The sequence below is a fragment of the Vanellus vanellus genome (assembly GCF_965231255.1).
Source record: "Vanellus vanellus genome assembly, chromosome: 1".
In the NCBI taxonomy this organism is placed as follows: domain Eukaryota; kingdom Metazoa; phylum Chordata; class Aves; order Charadriiformes; family Charadriidae; genus Vanellus; species Vanellus vanellus.
In genome coordinates, this window is record NC_138905.1 from 55,122,335 (window position 1) to 55,139,194 (window position 16,860).

Consider the following 16,860-nt stretch of genomic DNA (forward strand, 5'->3'; position numbering starts at 1 on the left):
TTAACTTCAATCATGTGAATAATAGCCCATTGACTTTAATGTCGCCACTCATGAGCGCAAAGTTAAGCACATGCTTAAGTGTTCTGCATATCTGAGATCCTTGTATAATTTAGATTTAATGTGCCGCAGAGTACAATGTGGGAAATAATTCATTTTTCAGTTTCATGGCTAAGCATTTATTACTGCAGAAATACAGCAGATCCTTTTTTGAAGGCTTTTTAGTGAGCCTTTTGCTTTGTATCAACCTGAAATGTTTCATTCACCTCAGAATAATGTGTGTTGCTTTGTTTTCCAATTGTCTCTTTCTGTCCCTTTCCTTTGTTACAGAAAAAAAAATCTTTATTTTACCTTTTTTAAAAAAAAAAATGTAGGTCAATTTTACAAGTAGTGCCTTTAGAAAATGACAAGGCAAAAATACATGTCAGAAATATCAAACAAAGTATTTTGTTTCAAGTATACTTAAATGAGCTACTTTGGCAAATATCAGAATTTCCCTCTGCCTTCTTACACTCTCAGATTTTTTTTTGAGTTAAATATTTGCCAGTTTTAACTCCAAAAATTATTTTTTTTGGAAAAAAGCGTATCTATTGAAAAAAATAGCTGACCCATGCTGCGTAGAAACAGGCCCTTTGTCTCAACATTTCATTAACGTCTTAAAAAGTAAATAAGTCAAATACGTGTGAAATTTCAGCAATCTATATTAATTTGCAGGCATGCAGAAATCCATTTCTCTCTTTTTTATGTCAATTACAAAATTACCATTTTGGTACTTTATTAGTTTCTTTGGCATTTCCAACTAATTTATATGCATGGATACTATTTTTTTTATTATTATTAACCTACTGCATTCTAAATTATTTTATTTAAATGCCCTGCTGGCTGTCCACATTTGCTTTTATTCTATTACTACTGTATATGAATGGAAATTACGTATAGCTATTAGATTATTTCACACATTAGTTCATTTTATATAATCTTTCCTGTATTTATTGCCTTCGTTAGGCTGAAACACCGCAGGCACTTGTTTCTCTAATGTGTCTGAAGCTCTCCCGTTATTGGAAATTGGGTTATATCTCCTGATTACAGTCAGATGAAATCCAGACCTGGGAGCCGACTGCAGTATTCTGCGACAGGCCATCTCACCAGCAGGGCTTTCACAGGGGGTCGGAGCCGTAGCAGCCCCCCACACGGACTGCAGACGGATGCAGCCTGGCAGCATGTGCAAGGATGCTCCGGCCGGGCTCACTGGCGCTGCTGCCGAGGGGCAGAGCTCCGGCCGAGGAGCTGACCTGGCCAGCATGGCTCTACCCCTGCCAGGACCACATCCAACCGCTCCAAGGTGGACCGGCGGAGGTGGCAGGTGCTGGTTTGGCATCCGTGCAGGAGGTGAGTGGTTCAGCAGGCTGCGAGCTGCACGGAGCTGGAAGGGAGATGCTGCCAGAGCAGCTCTTTGCCTGCAGGACTCACGGGGCCAGTGCTGCTCTCAGGGAGGAGCGCGTTTCTCCTCACGCAAACTGCCCACGGCTCCACCAGCGTTAAGAGCCGCAGCTTGACGTACAATTTAGCAGCTGCGAGGGTTAACATGGGGGAATTAACAACCATCATGAGATGGGTTGCTGGGTCAGCTCTGGCACCAGTTTTGGGCCAGCTGACCACAAAGGGGTGGTGCTCAGCAGGGTGAGCATCACCTGGGCCAGAGAGAGAGCAGCTGAGGTCACTAAGCTCAGGACAGCCACCCTCAGTCCAACGTTCTACCCTGGCACAGAGGTATCTGCTCCAGCCCAGCTCAGACAGGCCTGCTCAAGCATCCACAGAGCACAGCGGGGGCATGACGTTAGTCACTGTCTTGCATGTCATGAGGAAGTAAATTCTGGGGCACAGCCAAGACACCATCCAAATCCTTAGACAGCTGGAGCATTTCAGCCCGCTTTTCTGGGGAAGCGGCAGGTCGGCAGCCTTAGGCACCACTTAAAGCGGCTCTTCCCAGGCAAGGCCCAAGGAAGAGGGTCCAAGGAGATCCTCAGGGTGCCTCTTGCAGGGTATAGCCAGCCTGACCTTGACAAGCTTTCCCCAGCCAGGCACAGTAATGGATTTTGTGAGTGCATCTGGCATTTTGGCTGCTGTACAGTGCCAGTGGGACACCTTCCCCAGGTACTGTCATGCTACAAAGACATTTGCAAGCAGATCTGGGTCTAGGCAAGTAGGAACAATATTCCTTAAAATAACTAGCCTTTTGCCTGTCATCTTGGATTACAATCTCTGCTCACCCCTTCTGCTGGACACAGCTGCCCTTGCCAGCTGATGTAGCAGGCCAGGAGGTTGGTGTGCCTCACTTCTGCTGTGGACACCAGATCACACATTGGAGATAAAAGAGACTGGAAGCTATAGTCGTTCCTCTTAGCCACCTGGACTTGGCCAGTGACTGCCTCCTTTGAAAGTCTGAACCAGCTAATTTAAGGAGGCAGGAAAAGAGAGGAAGAGCACAGCACACCTCCATCTCCCTGCACTGCGGCCAAGCAGTGCATTGAGGGGGTGAGTGAATTGCAAGCAGTATGCGGGCTTTGGAAGAGGGAAAAGAGGAGGTTCAGAAGACTGAATTCCTCCCAAACCAGGGCATCTTGAAGCAGTGTGACAGATGCCTGGATGGCTGCTTTCAAATTCCGCTGGGCCCTCTGCATGTCCAGAGAGTGGCAATCCATGAGCCCAGTAGATCAAGCTCATTCACTCACATCTTTTGGATGGAGATATTCCCACCTGTCTTTATTCTCCAGAGGCAGCAGTTGGCCTTCAGTTTTTACCAGCCAGTTTTCATCTGATTCCAGATGCTCTGGTAGATCATAATTTTATCCAAATGTTGTGCTTGCAGTAGCAGCTGTGTTTGAGGCATATGGCAAGGATCTGAGTATGTACTGTGGCCTTTCTCTTCCCCAAGAAAAAAAGCACATATGCTTTAGGATAGCAAAAGCAAACACAGGTATGTTGGTAAAGAAAAGTAGAAGAAAATGACCTCAATCCAATACACACAGACAGCCCTCCAGTGAAATCGACTAAAATATGCCCAGAGACCAATATCCAAAGGCTCTGTGAAGCTTCAGGAGTTACCGCTTTCAATTGATATTTCATGCACATATCTCTGCAGGTATGAAGAACATCTTGAAAAACATGAGAATGAAAGCATAGCTCTCTCCATGAGCCTAGGCGCAGCCTGAAACAATAGATCACACGTATGAACTGTCCCATTTAGCTCAGACAGTTGAAAACCTAATGATGACAAACTAATGTTAACGCTGATAGGGCTGGCTGCTTTTGAACAGTGCCTTTCAGTCTGAAGCAGTCCACAGCTTCTAAGGAGTCTCTGCAACAACCTCCACCTGGCAGAAAAGCATCCTCCCTCCCACCCCCTCCTCAGCACAGCACATTGCAAATGTGGAGACAGCGTGAAACAAATTGAGGTTGAAATTAAAACAAATAACAGGAGCACTTCTGCAAGGATTGTATTATTCTGTGTCATATTTCATTCCAGGAAAAAACAACAAAATGGAAAAAAAACTCTTGAAAATTAATCTACCACAGAATTTCCAGCCTGCTGCACAGGACACTGTATGCACAGGAGACCTGGCCACAATTTATTTCTAGACTATCATGGGGGACACAAGAGACAGTAACTATAACCAGTCTAGCAGGAGCAAACCGACACTTGCAGTCTTCTTCTTGCTGCTATCCCCAATAGCAGTGTGTGCAACCTATTGCTATTTGGTTGCCCTACAATGGCATGATGCCTTAAGCAGCCCCAGTGACTGAGTAACAAATTCAGCACGGGCAATCGAGCCTCACAACACCCAATTCCTTGTGAGTAACCTCACCACAAAACAAAAATAAAGCAGCGTGCAAAGCTTCAGACCCTCATGAACCAAACAGTGCTACCCTGCACGCATGAGCAACCTCCTTGAAATCCTCAGTGTGCAGAGCCCAGTGAATGCAAATGCTCTGCGAAGACAAAATGCAGCGCATGTAAACAAGGCAGTGAAACACACTCCGAACAGGAAACGATTCCTTGTGCTAAGCTTCCAAAGGCCTCAAAAAAATGGCAGTATTACTCCAAATGCAAGCAACGGTAAGTCATCCAAGCCACGCTGATTTACCCCCATGGGCAGAACTTGTCCCCATAATAAACTAACAGATCATATTTGCTAGCGTAACGGCCAGCGTTCACACACAAATTATTTCATCCTGAAAAAGCAGGTTACAGCCATTATACACATTGTCTCCAAAGCTCAATTAATTCATTTCTTGCTGACAATCAAGGTGTGGCTTGGGAACATGCAAGCAAGCACAGTCCAGTTCTGTTTCTAATTCATTCCTGAAGTGCTTAAAACATGTAAAAATGCAACTGAATACTAACAAAGAGCAACTGTGCTATTTAAACTAGGGACTAAAGCTACGATATGGCTCTCAAAAAACCTGAACACTTTCCCAGTAAAAGCAAGGAAGAGAGGGTAGAGCAGTCTCTCTGTGGAAAAGGCTGCTTTGGGGGTTTGGGTAGATCCATTACCTTTTTGTCGCTCAAGCCAGACACCTGGTCCACGTATTCCTCTTGGATCATGAAGGCAGCCAGGTTGGCAGTGTAGCTGGCCAGAAAGATGACAGCGAAGAAGGCCCACACCGACACCATGATCTTGCTAGTGGTACCCTTGGGATTCTGCACTGGCACAGAGTTGTTGAACACCAGCCCCCACAGCAACCAGATAGCTTTGCCAATGGTGAAAGAGGGACCTCCAGGCTCTGGAGTGATTGAGAAACATGATCCCACAGTAAGCATCTCAGAGTAAGTGGTCTGCATTTCTAATCACATATGTATCTTGACTTCAGTGTTAAGAGCAGTATCTATTCCTACATGTGAGATGAATGTCCACAGCTGCACTCCCCTGTGTTCATGGCACCACATGTCAGCAAAGTGCAACCCTGAAAAATGATTTTTTTAAAACGTCCTCAGGCATCCATATTTATTCTGTCTCAAAGATTTCCGCTGAAACCTTATACAAGGGCTTTTTTTTTAGTATCTGATTGGAGTATCTAAAAGCCCAAACATTCCATTTTGGTTCAAGTGTTGTCACCAGAAATAGAGTTTGCTCAGAAAATTTCTATCCTCATTTCTAGTTATTCAACAGCGATGTTGTCCTTGAACTCCCAGCATACACCTGTGCAAAACATGGCTTTCACTGTACTTGTACAGGTGCAAGGAAGAGCACCATGTGAAATAACAGGGCTCTACAAATACCTCTGCAAGAGGGTTTCATTGCCCAGTCTGCTGAAGACACACAAGCTAGAGAACACAGCTCCCTGTCCCCATGTTCTGGGTCTAAGGTGCATAACAGTGACATATGCTGTGGTCTATCTCGGGAAAATCAGCAGCTCTGCCCCAGACAGTCCAGGAGCAGATCCGGTGTTTTAAAAGCTGATATTTTCCCCTTATTCACTTTTCAGTGTGGAAGCTCACTCATACCCCAAAAGCCATATGGGCTCATGAAGCACTAGGCCTGAAAACTTGTGAAATCCTGCATGTCTCCCAGCAGTCTCATATCCTTGGCATACGCTGATTTCATTAGTGGGAACCCAAACCAAAATTTTGCTCAATTTGAGCATAAGAGGAGCCGTCAGGGAGACTGCAGGTGCAATTACTCCAAGGAATCTGCTTCAGACACCAAGACCCTCTTAGGACGAGAGCCTTCTGGCACAGTTCAAGGGTCTGTCACTTTTCTAATGGTGCCAACCTGGCTCTGCAACCTTTTGGGTTAGTATCCCATGTTTTATCTCCTCCCTTGGGTAGGCTGACGGATGCCTACTGCTGCTGCCTGTGGTTAAGGCTGGCTCCAGCAGAGGAACGAAAGGGAAGAAAGTTTTGACACTCCTCTCCAAACCCCTGAGCAGGGAACAGTGCTTTCATCTCAAAGCACTAACTGTGTTACTCTAAATACAACTGAAAGGTGAAAGGTGCTCATTTCGCACCCTAGGAACTGCACACCAAGTTCAGAGCAGAATCATCACCTGCGAAAACTGGAGCCTCTAGATGCCAGGGAGACAAAGTTGCTATAAGAAACATGGTTTGGCCGTCCTTGTCTTTTTACGTGCTGGAATGGTAGTTTTATATCCCTCTCTACCTGATAAGCTTAAGACACACAGGTGCAAGACCTGCAAATCATCGGTGGGAACTGTAAGGTGTAAGGACATCTTGAGAAGTTCCCTCCTAAAGCCTTCCTCTCTCTATGGATCACCCCATGTGCTTTCAGAGTTACTTTGTCAGCCACAAACCAAGACAGCAATGGGAGCCTCCAGTCCAAACCAGGGACCTGGAATCCTTCTGAGCTCTCCAAATTTGAGTGCCCTAACAACAACCCATGATCATTTAGGGGCTAGAGCAGGGCATGTCCACCTGACCCTGAAGAAAAAATCTTGGTGTCGGTAAAGAGAAAATGCAGGCGTGGGAGACAGGGGTATACTGTTGTAGACTAGTTCAAATGCAGCCAAAGTAACATTAGCCAGAGCATTCGTTACCAAACAAGAACTGCAGTCTCTGCAGCAAATTTCTATATCTTCGCGTTATATCTGTCAGGGGTAACATTGGCCTGATCATGTAGTACTGTTCATAATCAATCAGAAATATTGATACTTGCAGCTGCAGTTCAGCTAACTTAACTCCACAACTGCACAGTTGTACTAAGAACAGTTACACATCTATATTAATATACCTCAAGAGACTCACAGGTTTAACAGCATTTACTTGTGTCCAAAGATCTATGTGGTTACTATCAGTTGCCATAAAGGCCCTCCACAGCTCCATGTTAAGAGGGTTCTCCACTTCCATATATGTGGTTCTGCCTGCATTCTCATTAACACTTTTTTTTTTTTTAACTCCTTTCTAATTTGATGACATAAATTCACTCAAAGCACTAGATTGGGGAGCAAATGAGTGCATTTTCCAATAACTGTCTCTCTCCCACTATTCTGAACAGACCAACAAACCCAGAAAGGTTTGAAAGGCTGATTCATCAGGGGGTGAAGGTATGAAGATGACAGAAGGATTAACTTGCTAATTGTCTTCATGCCAATAAGGCAAAAAAGGCTTTCTCTTACGCTGTCTGTCCATCCTCTCTTTAACTCATCAGGCTGTCTTCTGAAACTCAGAACCACAGAGACAGGTCACTCACTTGTCCCCATCTTTCCTGCCACCCTTGCAAAATAGTCGATCACCTACTCCTAAGAAAATGCGCTTCCCACTTTCTCAGTCGGCCTTAGCAAGCCAGAGAGCCAAGTGGGGGCGGGACATGCCCAGGTGACAGATGTGGAGTCTGGAGGACATAGCACTATGCTGGGAGCGGCTTGCTCTCCGGGGAGACGTAGCACTGAAGGATGGATTGACAGTGCTGAGCGTTCTGATTGTCTCAGAGAGCGCAGCACTGTGGGCACTGCCAGCACCAGCTAACAGGACCCATTTTCCCTCAATGAGAAATGAGTTGGAGCTGGTGCGTGCTTTAGAGATGAAAGGCGACACAGCTCCGTCTCCTGAGCCAAGCAAATTATCCATTATACACATCTGCTCTCTTCAGAGCCTTTTTCCACCTCCATCCCTGCCGCCTTCTAGTCTGAACACAGAGCTCAGAGAGGACTAGATCCGTGTCATGTTCAAAGCAAAGGAAACACCCCAGCAAAGGAACCAGGACTGGAAGCGAGAGAAGATCATGGCAAGAAGGGACTCCCCTTACCTCTGCCATCAGCAAGGCACCGATTATAGCCCACAGGGCTGAAGTACTCAAAGACGAAGACAGCCACCGCAGAGATGATAAGCAGCATCACAAACATCATCACCCATACATCAGCACTGAAAGGCTCTGGAGAGGAAAAGAAAACCATGGTGAAAGACCTGATACACCACTTCACCCCTCCCTCACCTTCTTTGCTCTCCAGAGCACCCCAGTGAGAGTGTGGGGCAAACTGGGCTGGCAAAAAACAGAAGTTACAACAAAGCTTTCCACCTAAGTCTGAAAAACCTCTTGAATTGGGAGAAGTGTAGTTTCTGTCTCTGTAATGACTGCATTCCATCTTACTGTTACATTTGTGACACATGGCTCCATCTGGAACTACATGCAGCCATTGTGGCATGCATTGATAAAATAAAATGCATTGATAAAAGATTGTTCCCAGGAAGTCCTCCAGCACCATCTGGAGAGAGTGGGGAAAATCAAGCAGAATTGGCAGAGTTTCAGACAAGCATCCAACTTTCAAGATGCTATTGAGCCAAAGAGCATCTCCAAATTTCTGAGGTTCAGCCATAATGATAGTATTTTTTTCAGTTATTCCATTCCTGTAGCAATGGGAACACTGGCTCATTCTAGAAATGTTAGCATTCATATTCTGCAAGTCTTAAATTTCTGCCAGGTTTTCTCCTTCTCCAAGTCTGAAGAAATAAAGATGAGACTAAACCAGATCAAAGAAACTTAGAATTTTGCTCAAGACTATAGCCAATATTGCAACCTCAGTTAAACTGCAATTTAAAACTTTGGAGTTAACTTTATCGTTGCTTTTACATACCCTAGCAATATTGGTGGACTTGGGTAAAGGTAAAAACTCCTGAAGAGTGAGTAGTCACGAAATTCCTACTTAAAGAGGTTCGGAAAAATTTCTTTACCTATATAAAGTTATTTCTGTTTGTAAATGTTCTCAGGATGCTGGCAGAGAGCAGACAGTAATTATATAACTCATATACTGTGTTTGCTGCATTATAAAGCATTTTATAAAGCCAAACAGTACATACTAGGAAGGCACGGATGTCTTGGGGAAATGCAGTATCATTTCTACATTGTCTGGTCACCTTCCACCACCAAAGTACATTAGAAATCACTTTATTGGAAGTCACAGTGTCAGCCCAGAACTGATGGCTCAACTATTCTTGAAAAGCTATATTAGATCTCTAACTTCTACCAGTTGCTCTGTCAAGGGAGGGTCAAGTTAATACTCTCTTTACAAATAATGTCTCTCCAAGTGCAACAATTTATTGCCAATTGTTATCACTAAGTACTATGGCATACCAGCTATAAGGTTTGAATCAATTTTCTTCTGGCCTAAACTCCTTGAACATGCTATTAGTTGAGTCACTGGGAAAACACGTGCTGCAGAGTAGGTGACAACTCTGAGTGAGCCCATTCTTTGCTGGGATTAGGCATACAATTGCTGAAAAATGCCTTGGAACTCCTAGGCAGTGCCTGTTTGCATTTGCCTGGATTTTGCTTGCTTGGGATTTAGAACTAAACCATCATAGTTTATTTTTATATATCTGTCCCACAGGTACTCCCAAGAAGGGACTTTCAGACTAAGAATCACAAGCAACCTTCACCTAATTTTTCATGAGCACTGGGTGAAGTTTTAATTTTAGATTAAAGTGATACCTAAGAAGGCAGAAGGTGAGACAGTTCCATTGCTACGTGACACCATGACACTGATTCCCGTCTCAATGAAGGGCACAGAGAAATCCACCACTTCTGAACGCTCCTCGTTAATGGTGAGGGATCCCACAGCCATATAGGCCCGTTTGGTGACAACCTGGAGGAAGGAAAGAAAGAGATCACACACAGACCCGAGGCACCTCTCAAGCACCACAGCCAAGCCCCTTCTCACCTTCCTGCCTTTCCACACAGTTCTTTTACTCCTGTAATCCCATTCCCTATATTGTTTCTATCATCTCTCCTTTCTAATCTTTCATCAGGACACCTTCTTCTTTCAGGAAATCTATAGACATTAATCTTCCCCTCAAAGCTGGTATGTGTATAAAAAATAAATCCGCAGAGGTCTTAGGATAAACACATCATCCACCGAGAAGACGTCTTATCTCATTTTTCTGTCCTTGCTTTCTCCTCCCTCTAACACTGCAAAGTCTTATTTCATTCTTTATGCACCTTATATACGATGTAAGCATAATCTAGGTTGCAGCCTCTCTGGTGCATGGATATCACCCTCTTTCTTTGACTGTGAAGGCCAAATTTGTGACACTATAGAGAATAATAATTAATCATCAAACAGGAAAGGTAGTAATGGTCAGAGTGTCAGAGCAGATTAATTCACGTGGTGCCCAGAAAGAATCCAGGCCAACCATTTCTATAGAGTCACCTCTGTCCCTGCCCTGGAAGGGCAGCCAATAATGATGGGAGACCAGACCTGACCCATGTCACCCAGACCCGGGATGAAGCCCACCATGCCCTCCCTTTGCTGCTGACCTCTCCAATCATTCCGTTCCACGTCCCATTGATCTTTTTTCCGTGCTTGCCATTAGTCACCAAGTAGAGGTCATAGGTGAACTTGACAGACTTTGAGATTTTCTTGAGGATGTCAATGCAGAACCCCTTGCAACATTTCTTCATGTAATCTGGCTCCTCATCGGTTTTGTTCCTGAACAGTCACAACAATAATGGTTAAAAGACTGGGGAAAACTCCCTTAATTCCCTTCTGTTGTCAGTGTGCACTCCCCCTCCCACAATATAATGTGGAGAATTTCACTTGTGCTATCTGTGCTGGAGGGTGAAGGGACACATTACAATGATTTGCCCAAAGGGGCTAGTCATGAATGGGCACAGGCCAGGTTGGGCAAATGGAGGCGACTATTCTAAAAAGGATTATCAGGGTATGATGGTATTGGCCCCACAGAATCTCTACATTCTGCTGAGAAGGCAGAGCCCAATAGGAGGAGAAAAACCCAGGGGTGCATACTCGGTCACTATGCGTTTTTGGCACGGGACTGTGTTCCTCATGCAGGTGCCACTTAAGGGGTCCACATTCTCCACAATGACGAACGGTGCCTCTTCTAAGGTCACGATACTCAGGTGATCATCCTCACGTTCCTCAGAGTCGGGATACAGCTCAAAGCGGGGCCACACGTAATACTTCATCTGCAACTTTTTTTCCTTCCATTTCCCCACCTGAGGAGACACAAATGACAGAAGATAAGACTTCTAGCTGCCCCATCCCTCTGCATCAACCACAGTTCCCGCAGGCCTGGGCAGGAAGACCACTCTGGAGTACCCAAGTTCCTGACTCATGTAAGTTGAGGACATTTCTGGGGAGAAGGCTCTGAGTAAGTGGGTTCAAACCAGGGGGAAGTTGAGAACCAGAAAGATGTCTGGGTTGTCTGATCTCTGTGATGGTCTTACTCTCTGGGAAAGTAAGCAGATGACCTGGGGGATATCATCACCGTGGTCAAACGGACATGATGTCTTTCAGCTTTGTCAGCAAACAGGAACAGAGCCTGACTCCTGAAATGTTGACTTCAGCTGACTAACCACAATAAAAATGTTTTTTCCTGCTAAAAAAGAGAAATATACACAAATGCTGAAACAAATGTCATTTTGAAACAGAGAAATTGAAATACTTCACTTGAAAAAGTAAAAAAAAGATATTTTTTTTATTTTTTCAAAATTTTGTCTTCATTTGTGTTCAGTGAAATTCATCAAACAGATTAATTTTAGCCAAACTTGATTTTGTCCACAAATAACTCCTTCTTCTGGGAAAAGGTTGCCCATTCCTAGTCAGGACTGAGTTATTCCAAGAGACAGGCAACTGAAGAGGGAGTTGTTCTACATTTTCAGGAGTGTTTCCACAGGAGAAGAACATAGACAGAGGAGCTTGGTAACAGTAGTTCTTGCTACCCCCTGCTAAGGCCTTACTGAAATACCTGCTCTTGTCCTTTCACAATGACTTGGTTATGTACCTTAGCTGGAAACAAGGAATTGCTCCGTGTTTCTGACACATGAAAAATAAAATCAAAAAGCATCTATGATTTTTCAATCTTGCTATTTTTCCATAAGGATATATTGCAATTTTAGACCTTTACATTTCCCATTTCTTAAGCACACAGAGATCATATCTTCAGCAGTCAGAAAAAGGGGAATGGGACTCAGTTGTCTTATACCTAACTGCCACAAATAAGAGTTGTTTTGAAGCCACTCTAGTGCCTGAAGGGACGATACATGTAGCACGCCCACTGCCCATGGTAGACCATTCCTTGCAAAAATTCCAGGCAAAGAAAAAACCTGAACATCAACTATGCTTTCAACTATCAAAGTCTTGCCTTTGTTCTCAATTCCGCCCATTACAGTTGACACTAATTAGCACCTTGGCTGGCAGCTGAAGCTGAGAGGGCAAGAAACTAACTGGGCTTTAGAAAGAACTTTCCTGCACAATCCTCAAAGAAAGCCCTCCAGGCCAGGGCTGAGACATGTTGACTTGATGGCAGAGGCAGTGTGGGTGTGTGGGAAGCTTGCACGACTGCCCTTAGCGGTGTACCTGCTTGGTGAGTAAACAGAAAAGCTTCATTCCACTGCAGTCCAACACCCCTCCCACCACCCCCAAATTTCAGTCATTTATTTATTTAAATGACAGGACGGGAGGGAGAAGCACTTATTAGAGGCTCATTAGGTGCCAGCAGTTATTCTGTGAAACTCAAAGCCCAGCTGGGGTTTGGCATTTGAGAGCAGCTAGAATTCACATAAAACACTTGTCACCTTCAAAACAAACAAACAAATGCTTCATCTGGCCATGAAAGAAAAATCCACACTGGTGTTCATGGAGGAAGAAGAAAGGCAGAAGAAATCACCCAGAGACGGCAGCCTCCCCACCCATCCCTGCAGCACGGACACAGCACCCCAGCGAGGGCAAGGCAGTGGGTTTTGTAAGAAGGGGGTGAAGTGGCTGTGCAGCTGGTCTTACCTTCCCAAGGGCCCTTACGACCAGCAGATGGCAAAAAATGCCAAGGAGATCTTGCCCCTAATGTTCACTCCACCCCTGAAGTCATACTGCTTGGACCAGCAAGCAGGGTACACAGCTATTTTTCTTCTTTTTCTCTCTTTTTTATTTTTTTGCGAATTCAGTGGGCAGGGAAGAGTTGTTTTGATTTTTAAATACACTTTGAGCAGCAGGTGAAAGCTGGCAGACTGGGAGCCCCAAGGACTGGTGGCCCTTTTTGTCCACAAAAGACAGGTAGCGTAGTCCAGGGCAGCAGATGGTTTGTACTCGTGCTAATGTCTAAGTCTGGATGTGGAGAGCGCATTTCTGAGGGTATCAAGAGCATATACTCACATGCTCATCCAGCGTCTGCTCAGCCCTGGACTTCCACTCGTTGACCAAGCAGGTCAATTTATCATCATCTGAGCCAGAGATTTCTTCAGTGCAAGTTTAGCCCTCAAGTAACTGAGCTCAAGCACCCAAAAGCAGTTCAGTGAAGCCACCAGACAAGCAGAATAACTGCTCACACGGGGCTCAGTAGGGACCAGTGATTAAGATGCTGCACAGAACAGCCCAGACTTCAGCTCAGTAACATTAACTTATCATAGAAATAAGTGGTTGATGAAAGAGACATCTTGCAGTATCTCAGCAGCACTTAGATATCACAGTAATAGGCATGATATAAACCCCTAAGTGATAAATTAGATCAGATAGGCAAACGCAACTCGTAATTACCCAGAAGTTCTCTGGGACAGAAAGGGGAGTTCATAAGGCTGTGTGCCAGGCACGTTTCACAGTGTTGTATTACACAGACAACATTGTGAAATTAGGATAACAATGACAATCTTGCCACAGCCTCCTGTGCTCTGAAGCACCTAACCTGCAAATACAGTAGTACACATCCTTTCCTTATTATCCCAATAAAATCATTCTAAATTGTCCAAAAAGGAGAAAAAACAGGTTGTAAAGGAATGTTCTGATCTAAATTTTCAGATTAACTATGGGATGTCTCAAGAATACCTGCAAATATTACATTTCATTGCTAAGCTGAACAATCAGGCATGCCATATACCTGCAAACACGTACAGATATGAATAAGGGAAGCCAGAAAAGCCTTGTGAATTAAAAGGTGGCACATTTCTTTACATGCCCGTGCACGCAAGGGTCAAATGTGTATGCATGTAGTTAAAGAAGAGCAAGCTTAAGCAACATGTGGGTAAGGACAGTACAGATAATAAGAAACATCACGTGTGCAGAGGATGAAAACTGTGCAAGAGAAAGAAAATACAAATGTGCATCATATTCTAGATAATCTGCCATGAGAGGGAAGGAGCAATTCACTGTGGGGACAGAGGTTAGCCACAACAGAATTAAATGTCACAGATTTGTCCAGGTAATGATGCCTGCTCTTAAAGAATATAACCTGCCAAGCTGTGCAGAGCAGAGCAAGGCACTTCTGAAGTCTCAGGGTATTTGGTATTAACAGCTCGTGAACTGTTATTACTTAGGTTTTGCTCAGTGCTCGCCTCAGCAAAAAGAGGAAAAATAAACCATCCCAGGCATCCTACATATTTGTCACCCTGCAGTTTCGAGACCCACTGGGCGTTCTCCGATCAGTCTAGTCATCCAAACGCCCACCACGAGCCCTAAAGGGTCACAGAATCAGCAAAAGTAAGGATGCTAGGGATCTTTAAAACTGCCTTTCTAACCATATTCTCCAATCCCTCGGTATGTTTCTGTATGCCAGAGCTGGGCTCCTAAGAGCCAGAATTTCACCTTAACTTCCCCTTGCTCTGTCTGTATCACATCTGATCTTATTAAGAAAGGAAAGTCACTTTGGTTTGGGGATGAATTTGGAGGTGTTCAGGGAGGGGAGCAGCTAACTTTTACCTTAAATACAAGATCCTACTTTGGATAACAAGCTGTTGGAAGTAGAAGTCCAATACATTTGCAAAGAAAGAAAGTGAGAACTATTGTAGAGCAGAAAGTCCATCATATATGCTATTGGTTTGCCTAAGTACATAAGGTACTCCATGCAGACAAAAGTTAAGATTGCCTATGCAAGGGGAAAATAAGTGAGAGCCTTCCGAAAGCCTTCCGAAAGCCTTCCAGCAGGCTGGCAAATTGCCTTAGCCGCGGTATAATGTAGCCAGAATAAAAGTGCTCTGCAGTATGTCAATGCGCATCGTTAATGAAAGGTGTACCATATTAGTTCCCTCAAACTAATTCTTAACAGAGGCTTTCCTCTCCTCCCAAAGGAAGCTATGGCTTGTAACAGCCATTTGTGGCGGATGTTTGTCTAACCTGTCCTTACACGGACAGAGAGCCCACGGTCTCTGTGGGCAGTCCATTCCAGTGCCTAACTATCCTTCCCTTTAAAAAGGGTTTTTTTCCTGGTGTCTAACCTAAATTTTCTTGTTGCAATTTATACCAGGAGAGTATGTTTCCTTATTCTTCTACATGTGCTCTTTTCAATGTTATCAGGCCAGTAAGATATTTATAACACAGAGGAGCTGGTAGTCTTATTCAGTGGTTATCTTATATGCTACATTGCTAAAAGCAACCACCGATTCAAATGACCGGCACCCAGTCTCACCATTTACAAAACCTTTACCCAGATGGGTAGTACAGACAAGTACAAGCTACTCCCATGAACTTCCAAAACTGCCTGTTCCAGCTAGGGCAGAAGCCAATCTCTGAGCTCCTCCTGGTATGCCAAGGCAGGACTTCAAAACACAAGAGCATCCAGAGAAAACTCTAACGTCAACAGATGGAAAAACAAAACCTCCTAGAAATTTGACTTTCAAGGACTACGCAGCAGAATACAATTCTAGATAAAACCTGAAATGTTATACATTTCTTAGGCAAGATGCTCAGAGGCACTGCATTTATATTTGGGGTGAAGGTTCAGGGGAAAGCCTGAACCTTCAGGTGCTTATTTTTCAACAGGCCACAGAACTACTTCTGGGAAAACTCTTATGATAGTTCTTATTTCATTCAGGGTCCCATTTGAAGCGTGCCTTGCACCACTCTCCTCTCACTTCCTGCCATTCCTGCTATAGAAGAAATACAAAAGCAACAAAAGGGATTTGGTTTCATTTACAGAATAAAAGAAGGACCATTCCAAACTCACTTAGGACTTGAATTTCTTTCTGCATTTCCTCAACAGTTCAGTGTTTCCTCCCTTATTACTTTTTTTTTTTTTTTTTCCCAGAAGCTGAGGGGCTTATTCATTCCAGTGGAAGCACTAAGACAACAACACAGAGCATGGATTAGAAGGCAGAAATTCCCTGTTCCACCAAGGATCTCTGGAATCTGATCTGCACCCTTGTACCTTCACTCCACATTGAGTAAAATGGAGATAACAGTACGTTTTCACTTCTGGGATGCACTGGGCAGACAAATACAGAAAAGGCCATCAGGCTCACAAATAGCATGGAAATGAGGAGACACGTGTGTCTAGAGCTAGATGAGGGAACATATACCGCATGTACCTGTGGATAGTGTAAATGTGAAAACTTCCTGTCTTTTATCTTTACTGTCAGATAGTTAACTGGAAAAAGCTTATGTAACTTTTACACCTGATTTTAATACGCGAAAAAGGGAAGATCAAATATAGAAAAGGTAAAGGTAGGATGTTGGGCAGCGGGCAGAAAATAGCAGTGTTATTGGTAACACAGCTGATGGAAAAGCATACCTAACCCCTCTGGGAAGCAGGGAGAGTCCAGGGAGAAATAAGAGTCTTGTCAGTACAATTTGTACAGATCCTGAATGAGGACATGGGAAAACCAGAACAACTGGGCAGGACCTGAGAAGGGCTACTGTAGGAATAATAGAAACACCATAGAAATAGCAATTATAACTGGGACACTGCCAACAGAAGTAAGCACTGCTCAGGGTACATAAAAGCAAAGGTAAACCTGGGAGATGCTGTTGTAACCTTAATGCTGCAGTAGACTGTGAAGAAATAAATCATGCATAAATAAAGTGGAATCATCTGGGACTGAGATAGTTTTTGGAAGGCTGGTGCAAGATATTCCATCAGGACTGAACTACAAAGATCTACTGTAGCTCCACAGGCTTGGCTTTCAGTCT

The 16,860-nt window shown here is 44.2% G+C and overlaps 1 protein-coding gene across 1 annotated transcript in view; it reads right to left on the reverse strand.

The window, feature by feature from the left end:
* Positions 1–16,860, reverse strand: part of GRIN2B (glutamate ionotropic receptor NMDA type subunit 2B) — a gene marked incomplete at both ends in the record, with an annotated part of 169,090 nt that overhangs the window by 19,250 nt on the left and 132,980 nt on the right. The window contains 5 exons of the mRNA XM_082483631.1: positions 4,553–4,782; positions 7,761–7,886; positions 9,441–9,594; positions 10,266–10,437; positions 10,756–10,964. Coding sequence (XP_082339757.1) covers positions 4,553–4,782; positions 7,761–7,886; positions 9,441–9,594; positions 10,266–10,437; positions 10,756–10,964 — 891 coding nt within the window. The remainder of the gene's footprint in view (positions 1–4,552; positions 4,783–7,760; positions 7,887–9,440; positions 9,595–10,265; positions 10,438–10,755; positions 10,965–16,860) is intronic.